The sequence below is a fragment of the Mycteria americana genome, chromosome 24, assembly GCF_035582795.1.
Source record: "Mycteria americana isolate JAX WOST 10 ecotype Jacksonville Zoo and Gardens chromosome 24, USCA_MyAme_1.0, whole genome shotgun sequence".
In the NCBI taxonomy this organism is placed as follows: Eukaryota; Metazoa; Chordata; class Aves; order Ciconiiformes; family Ciconiidae; genus Mycteria; species Mycteria americana.
In genome coordinates, this window is record NC_134388.1 from 5,417,783 (window position 1) to 5,425,874 (window position 8,092).

At 72.0% G+C, this 8,092-nt stretch overlaps 1 protein-coding gene across 2 annotated transcripts; it reads right to left on the reverse strand.

Annotated features, from left to right (window-relative positions):
* Positions 1–716: 716 nt before the first annotated feature.
* KCNN1 (potassium calcium-activated channel subfamily N member 1) lies at positions 717–6,604 on the reverse strand. 2 transcript variants are annotated; one of them, XM_075524353.1, is made up of 9 exons: positions 6,420–6,604; positions 5,654–6,088; positions 5,482–5,577; positions 4,971–5,275; positions 2,593–2,734; positions 2,381–2,491; positions 2,146–2,273; positions 1,349–1,418; positions 717–1,230 (listed from the first exon to the last, which is right to left on the reverse strand). In XM_075524353.1, the coding sequence occupies exons 2-9, from the start codon at positions 6,029–6,031 to the stop codon at positions 958–960; spliced, it is 1,503 nt and encodes a 500-aa protein (XP_075380468.1). In that variant the 5' UTR covers positions 6,032–6,088; positions 6,420–6,604; the 3' UTR covers positions 717–957. The 2 variants fall into 2 exon arrangements, with proteins under 2 accessions (XP_075380468.1, XP_075380467.1); XM_075524352.1 differs by having other exon boundaries at positions 4,971–5,389; positions 6,420–6,603.
* Positions 6,605–8,092: the final 1,488 nt, after the last annotated feature.

The following is an 8,092-nucleotide window of genomic DNA, read 5'->3' on the forward strand; positions in this document are numbered from 1 at the left end:
TGGAGCCCCCAAGCCAGTCCCATCCTCCCCCCCCCCCCCCCCCCGGGATCCCATCCCACCCCTCCCATGGGGCAGGGGTCCCGCTGCCGCGAGCAGAGAGCGACGCGTCCAGTTCAGCCTCCTTTAATGTGCGCCTCAGCCCCCCCGCACCCCCCCCCCGTGCCGAGGGTCCCGGCTGGGGAGTGGGACCGGTCCCCGGGGGGTCCGGGGCTGTGGGGGTCCCGGGGGAGGGTCCTTGCCCACCCCGCTGGCAGGGGGCTGGGCTGAATATTGCATCCAGGAATCTCACAGCACTTTACAATGGTTGGTACCGTTGTGTGTCCCCCCCCCTCCCTCCCACCCCACCCCCCATTTTACAGATGGGGGAAACTGAGGCACAGAGAGGTGACATGACTTCGCCAAGGTCACTTCGTGGCAGAGCCAGGAACGTAGCCCCCCCCCCAATCCCCCCTAAATCCTCAACGCCGGGGGCTCAGCCCTGCTCTCACCACGGGGGTCTGCCCCCACCCCCCCCCCCCGCCCACACCCTCCAGGCAAGACCCCACGCATCCCCTCACCCTGTCCCCAACCTCCACCCCCCAACACACCCGGAGGGGCAGCCCCCAGCCCCCCCCCCCAACACTCAGGGCTCCTGGCTTCTCCCCCCCTCCTCTTCCCCCCCCCCCAGCTCCTGCCCCCCCCCAGGGCTGCTCCATCCCCCCAGGGCTGCTCCATCCCCCTGGGCACAGCGGCTCCTGCATCCCCCCCCCCCACCCCCCCAAAGCCCTCCTGGAGGTCGGGGCTCACCTCCCACCCAGCCGGGGGGGGCATGGGAGGGCCCGGGGTGGGGGGGGGCTCCAGCCTCACGCCAGCACAGTGAACGCAGGAAATTTATACAGGGCTTTACAGAACAAAGCTACTGAAATCAGCCACACGATGGCCAGACATAAGAGGGGCCCCCAGCTCCCCCCCACCCCATCACCCGCTGTCCGAGGAGGTCGGGGGGGCGGTGGAAGGGGACCTGGGGGGTCGAGTAGGGGTGCAAGGGGCCGTGGCGGAGCAGAGACGGGGGGTCCAGCTCCCCAGGAGCTCGCGCTGCTGCTGCCCCAGGGCTTGGCTGACCAGCCCCGGCAGCGCCAGCAGGCTCAGCCCCAGCGCCTCCATCTTGCTCTCCAGGGCGCCCAGCCGCTTCTCCAGGTCCTCGTTACGCTCCTGCAGCTCCGAGACCATGTCGTACATGATGTTCTGGGTCTGACGGGAATTGGGGGGTAGGCCGGGGAAGGAGGGGGCGGGGGGGGGGGGGGTGTCTCAGCACCGGGCACCCCTGCAGCGGGGTTCTCCCCGGCCCCCCCGCCCCAGCGCCGCTCACCTTCGCCAGGTCCACCAGCGTGTTGGCCTGGTCGTTCAGCTTCCGCTGCTCCATCTTCACGCTCCTCAACCTGGAGAGACACGGGGGAGCAGGGTCAAGGTCAGCAACACCCCCAGCAGCCCCCCCCCCCCCCAGCACCCTGGCATGCAGCCCCCCCACCCCACAAGCGCAGCATCCGCCCCTCCATCCTTGCCCCAGACAGCCCCGGGGGGGCTGCGCCGCCGTGTTCCCCCCCCCCTTATTTTGCAGCGACGAGCCCATGCACACGGGAGCAGACGGAGGAGAGGAGCAGCCCCGCGGGGCAACTTACTTCTGAGCTCTGCAGGGACGGGGCAGAACAGAGACAAAACACAACAGCAGGTTTAATACCACCACGAAGAGCGCAGGGAGACGACAGCAGCCGCAGCACGGCCCCCCCGCCCCCGCCTCGGTGTCCCCCCTCCTCCCGAGCCGGGTGCCCCTCGGTTCCCCCCCCAAAGCAGGAGGCACCCGGGGGCTCGCAGCCCCCAGCCCCGCTCCCCGAGGCGGGTGAAGCCGGACAGCAGACACAGTCACATCGAGCCTCAGCCACTGGGGACCCCCGGGGATCATCCCAGCATCATGGGGGTCCTCCCCCGCCGGGAAAGCATCCCCGCAGCAGGGACGGGGACAGGGGACAGGGGACAGGGACCACCTGGCTCCCAAGCCGGGGGTCCAGGCAGCAGGGGCGCAGAAGGGGAGGAAGCACCCGGCTCTCCTTCTGGAACCACGATGGGAAAAACCTCCTCGTAGGAAGCAGGTAAAGGTTTGGCACTTACTGATGGATGGCTTGGAGGAACTTACGCTGGTGTTTCCGAACTTTGGCATGGTCGATCTTCTTCACCAGCTTGGTGTGTTTGTAGATGAGCCACGTTTCCCTGAGTACGTTGGCAGCAGCATTTTTCACCTGGAAGCACCGGAGCAGCGGGGTCAGGGATGGAGATGGTCCTGCACCCGTGTCTGATGGGGCTGGGGAGGGGGGCGGCAGGGGGAAAGGGAGGGGGGGGGCCTTACCCGCTTCGTTAGCTGCGTATCCATCATGAAGTTGTGCACGTGTTTCTCCGCTTTGGTGAGCTCTAGCTTTCTGGCAACGACGGCGACAACCAGAGCGGTGCAGCCGGCACCCTACGGGCACAGAACCCCGTGGTGAGGGCAGCGGCAGGAGCGGGGGGCACAGGAACCCCCCCACCCCCCCCCCCCACGCCTGCCCCCCCGCCGGCACTCACCATGATGCCGGTGAGCAGACACACGCCCTTCCCGCAGTAGGTGTGCGGCACCATGTCCCCGTAGCCGATGGAGAGGAAGGTGATGGAGATCAGCCACATGGCCCCCAAGAAGTTGCTGGTCACCTCCTGCTTGTCGTGGTACCTGCCCGGGGCCGAGCGCAGCCGCTGTCACCGCGCGGTCCCGGTCCCGCCACGTGCCCCACCGCGGTGCCACCGGCTTTGCCACACGATTTTTAGACGCTTTCCCATCCGGCGGCTGCAGCCGGGAGAGTCCCCAAGCTCCCAGCTGCACTGCTGGCACACAGGGACCCAAAGAAGCTGGGGACACCCTGGGGACGCTTTGGGGACACCAGGCATGGCCATTCCGGACACGGGCACCAGGGAGAAGGTAAGCCCCGGCGTGGCTGTGACCCCCAGGAGTGGGGCTGGCTCGGGGGGGCTGCTGGATGAGGATAACGAGGTGGCGGGCGCGGAGCAGCAGCCCCCACGCGCGGATGGCAGCGACCTCCATCCTCCAGATGCTCCCCCAGAGATCTCAAAGCACAGGACGCGGGTGTCACCGCCGGACATCCCATCTCCGCAGAGCGGGGCACAGTTGCACGGATCCGGCCGGAGCAGAGCACCCCTCACTCCACGAGCCCCTGGGGGGCTACCGCAGCAAGCCACCCCCCAAGCAAGCCCAGGGCTACAAAGGGCCCCCAGGCCACCGCAGGCGTCACTGCGGGGGGAACGGGGGACACTGTGCTTTGAGATTTCGTGGCCAGCGCCGACGCCACGAATGCGGACGGCTGTGCCCCCCGCCCCCTCCCCGAGAGACCCCCAGACACGGCCCCCACCACTTGCCGGGACGAGCCCGGCCAGGGGACGCGGAGCAGTGGGGCCGGGCACTGGGTGCGGCCAAGCCAGGCAGCGGGAGAGGGGCATGCGGGGAGCAGCGGGGAGCCGGGAAAACCGGGTGCCGGGGGTGAGAGAAGGGAAGGGAGGAGATGGGAGCAAGCCGGGGTGGACTCAAGCGTGCGGCGAGGAATTTAGGATTGCTGCGTCCCTCCACCCGGCCCCCTGGGCACAGCCGCGCAGTTTGGGCTTGGAACCTCAGTCGGCACCGAGGGATGTGGCGGGGCAATGCCGGGGGGCACCTGCACCCCGGGGTGGGCCGGCAGCGAGGGCTGAGCCCGTCCCCAAAGGGCCGGCAGCCCGAGGACGTCACCCCATGACGATGCTCCCCGGGACAGCGGGGGCTGCGATGCTCCCCACTCCTCTCCGTCCTCCCAAGGAGCACCCAGGACTCCTTCAACGCACCCGAACTACGCACGCTAAGGAGGGGAAACGCCGAGCAACAGCAACAGCCAGAGCCGAGCAAAAGCCCTTTGGAGACTCAGGCGAAGCCTCCAGTTAGAAACAACAAGGATCCAGCGGCTCCTTCCCGGCTGCTCCGGCTCAGCTCCGCTCCTTGCCGGGGTTTCCCCCTCCGGGGCCACCCCAGGACCCGCAGCGATTCCTGCAGCGAGCCCACCGCTCCGAGAGCGCCCCGAGAGCGTCCGGCCCCCCGCACGCTGCGATGGGACCCCCGGCTCGTGCTCGTGGCCGGGCTGGGCACCGTGGCCGCCCTGGCTGGGGGGCACGGGGGGGGATGGAAAGCAGCTGCTGAGGTTCCAAGCGGAAAAGGGCTCCAGCCCCTTTCCATGTCCATGGCCTCTTTGCTCCGGCCTGGGTGGCCCCCCCGGCCCCCCCAGCCTTGCTCCCCCCCACCCGCCGGCTGCAGCTAATCCTAAATTCTGGGTAGCACAAGCCTGGGGTGGGGGGGACGTCCCGTGCAGGACGCGCTGCCGGTCCCTGGGGTGACTCACAGTTTGTCCCTGCGAGCAGCAGAGCGGTCAGGGAGGGAAAACAAGAGCAGTTAATGCGCGTCCTGGGGGAGCGGCCGAGAAGGGGCGAGCACGGGCAGGGCACCGGCGCGGGCATCCCGGCCCCGGCATCCCGGCAGGCGCAGCTGAGGAGCACGGGCCACATCCTGCGCGAGGGCTCGGTCCCCTCTGTGAGACCCCCCAGCTCCTCCTGGCCAGACCCGCCAGCAGGGAGGGGGTCCTGCCACATCCCAGGGGGTCACGGAGGGGCTTGGGGAGAGGTCTGGGGACAGCCCGGGGGTCCGGCCGCCCCCACCTCGCCTCAGCAAGCGGTTTTGGTTTGGCAAAACCATCGTGGCCAGCACCCGGGGCACGAGGGTCCCGCCGGGGACGCTCCGCCTGGAGAGCGGGGACCTCTTCTCCAAGGGGCCTCTTCTCTCCCGCCGGCCCCCCCGGGGTCCGCACCGTGTGTCCTCAGCTGCACCCCAGCCCCGCACCCCCACCCAAGAGCCCCGGGGAGAGCAACCCCCGCACCTCTCGCAGACGCGGACCGTCCAGGCAGCGATGATCCAGGAGGAGATGCTGAAGACCAGGAGGACGGTGCCGGGGCAGATAGTCATGAGGGTCTTCATGACGAAGCGGGTGTTGAAGTTGATTTTGTTGAGGGCACCGATGCTGCGGGAGGAGGCGTCGGTGAAGAGCTTGCTGTGCAGCAGCATGACGCGCCCGATCAGGTACAGCCGCAGGAACATGGGGATCGAGAGGATGATGTCCACGTCGGCGTCGGCCACCGAGGCGGCGTAGGTGAAGGCCAACCGCGCCGTCCAGGTGAAGAGGTACTGGCCGGGGATGGGGTGGATGGCGCAGACGATCAGCTCCAGGGCGATGAAGAAGATGCGCTCGTAGGTCATGGCGATGCGCCAGTCGTCGGCGCCGTTATCCACCATGAAGAGCTGCGGGGGGACAAAGGGGGGGTGGTGGGGGGTGGGACCCCCCCCGGGGGTGGCACGGCCCCGGCGAGCACCCACCGGCGGGTGCCCCTCACCTGGATCTCCCTGGCGTGGTACATGACGATGAGCCCCAGGAGGATGACGGTCGAGAGGCTGATAAGGCATTTCAGTGCAAACGAATACGATGACTCCTGCGAGGGGAGCGGGCAGCGTGAGCCCGGCCGGCCCCCCACCCCGACCCCCCCACCCCCCCCCCGCGCTCCCTACCTTGGTGTAGACCCCCCAGGACAGCTCCGTCTCCGTGACCATGACCACGATGCCGAACATGCCGAAGATGAGGGCGTAATCGCTGAGGCGCTTCCGCTTCTCGAAGAGGGCTCGCCGGTGCCCCAGCTTGTACCCGATGTTCTGGTTCCTCCGGGGTCCTCGTCCCCGTTCCTCGGTCGCATCCTGCCCCGGGGCCGCCGTCGGGCCGGGATCCGGACCCCTGGGCTGCTCCGGCCGTGAGACCACCACCTCGAGGCTGGGGGGCCGGCGGGCCCGCAGCGGCTGGCTCTCACCCTCCAGCGGGTGCAGGGTGCAGGCGGAGGCGCTCAGGGGGCCCCGGGGCCGTGCCACCCCCCCATTGTACCGGCAGCCGCTCATGGCTCTGGCGGGGAGGGGGCCGGGCGATCCCGCATGGCTCAGCGGCGCGGGGGCGACCTGCGGGAGAGGGGACGGTGTCGGGCGGGGGGCACGTGGGTGGGGGGTCCCCGGGGAACCGGCACCCGCATCCTCTCCCCGCCCGGCACCGGGCGACGCCTGACGGGGCACGTGGCACCCATGTGCCGGCCTCGACCCCGGCGGGGACGTGTCCTGCCCACGGGGGACCTGCAACCCCCCCCCCCGCCCCCCCGCCCGGGGCTCGGTGCCGCCGCAGCCCGGCCGCCCCCTCTGCAGCCCCCCCGGGATGGCAGCGAGGGCAGGACGGGTCCGGCCCCGTGGTGCCCCCGGTGCCGGCCCCTGCCCGCGGCCCCGGGACGGCTCCGCTCACCGGCTGCAGCTGCGCGTCCCCGCCGCCCCCCGTGCCCGGGGCTCCCGGTGCCGGGACGCCCGGCGGGCTCGGCTCAACCCCACCCCGGGCACGGCCCAGCCCGACCCTGCCCGGCCCTGCCCGCTACCTGCCGCCGGGCCGGGCCGGGCCGGGGCCGGGGCCGGGGCCGCGCCGCCGCCGCCGCCGCTGCCGCCGCAGCCCGGCTCGGTCCCGGGGGCGCGCGGCGGCGGGACCGGAGCGCTCGGGGGCGGGGCGGAGGCGGAGCGGGGCGCCTGATTGGCGGAGACCGCCCACGCCCCCCGTGACGAGCACCACGCCACGCCCTTCTCCACGCCCCCGAGCGCTGGCCACGCCCCCTCAGCGCCCCGCCTCCCCCCCCCCGCGTCCCCTCCGTGCGCCCCCAGACCCCCCTGCTGCCCCCGCACCCCCCGCACCAAGCCGGCCCCCCCCGGCCCCCGCCCGGCCGTCACCCCCCGGCCCCCCCCCGCCCCCCCCCCGCCAAGCCCCCTCCACGCCCCCCCCGCCAAGCCCCCTCCCCGCCCGGCCCCCCTCCGTGCACACCCTTCACCCCCCCAATGACACCCCCAGCGCCCCCCCCCGTACACGCTCCCGCCACCCCCCCACCCCTCCGGCCTCACTGCGCTGCTCCCCTGCCTCCCAAACCCCCTCCTCCCCCATGCACCCCCCCCGGCACCCCCATTCCCCCCCTCCACCCTCCCCACGCCCCCGAGCGCGCTGCCTCCAGCATCCCCAGCACCCCCAGTACCTCCCCCCCCCACCCCCAGTGCACACCCCCAGCACCCCCACGCACCCCCATGACCCCCCCGATGCCGCAGCAGCTCCCTGCACCCGCGGCCCTGCCCACCCCAGCCCCCCGCACCCCTCTACCTGCTCGGGCTCCCCGGGGCCGGCCGGGGGGGGACTCGGGGCGTTAGGGGCTGCGGGGCCGGGGCTTGGCACAGGGTGGGTCCGGGGGGCCGGGTGCCATGGGCTTCCCTCCACGCCTGGCCAGAGAGGAGACGCGGCATCAGCGGGGTCCCCAAACCCCCCCAGCCGCAGTGCCAGGGACCCCCAGAGCCACCGCACCCGGCCGAAGGTCCTGCCCTGGCACCGTCACCCGGGGAGGGGGGTGTCACCCTGTCCCACGTCCCCCCCGTGCACCCCCTGCCTTGGGGCGCAGCGGCAGGGCCGTGGGCAGCAGCGGGGCCGCAGGCGAGGGGGGGGCTGCCGGTGCTGCACCGAGCCCCGCCGTGGCAGCCAGGGTGGGCGAGCGGGGGCTCGGCAAGCAGAACCGCGGTTTTCGGGTGGGGGTTTGTCACCAGGCCATCAGGGGAACGCGGGGCAGGGCCGGAGGGACACCGGGGGTCCGCGGGGAGAGCCCCCGGCCCTGCGCCCTCCCGCCGCGGGGCCAGGGCTGGGCTGCAACGGGGGAGACGACAGCCGGAGCGGTTCCCCCAGCCCCGCTGCACGGGTGGCCCCCCAGAGCCAGCGCAGCCCCCCGGCACGAGCAGCCCCATCGCACGGGGGGTCCCGTGGCAGTGAGCACAGACCCCCACTGCAGAAACTGCCCCGTCGCAGCCAGCACGGACCCCCAGCACGGACCCCCAGCACGGACCCCCAGCACGCACCCCCAGCACCGACGGCCCCGTTGCACAAATGGCCCCATCGCACGA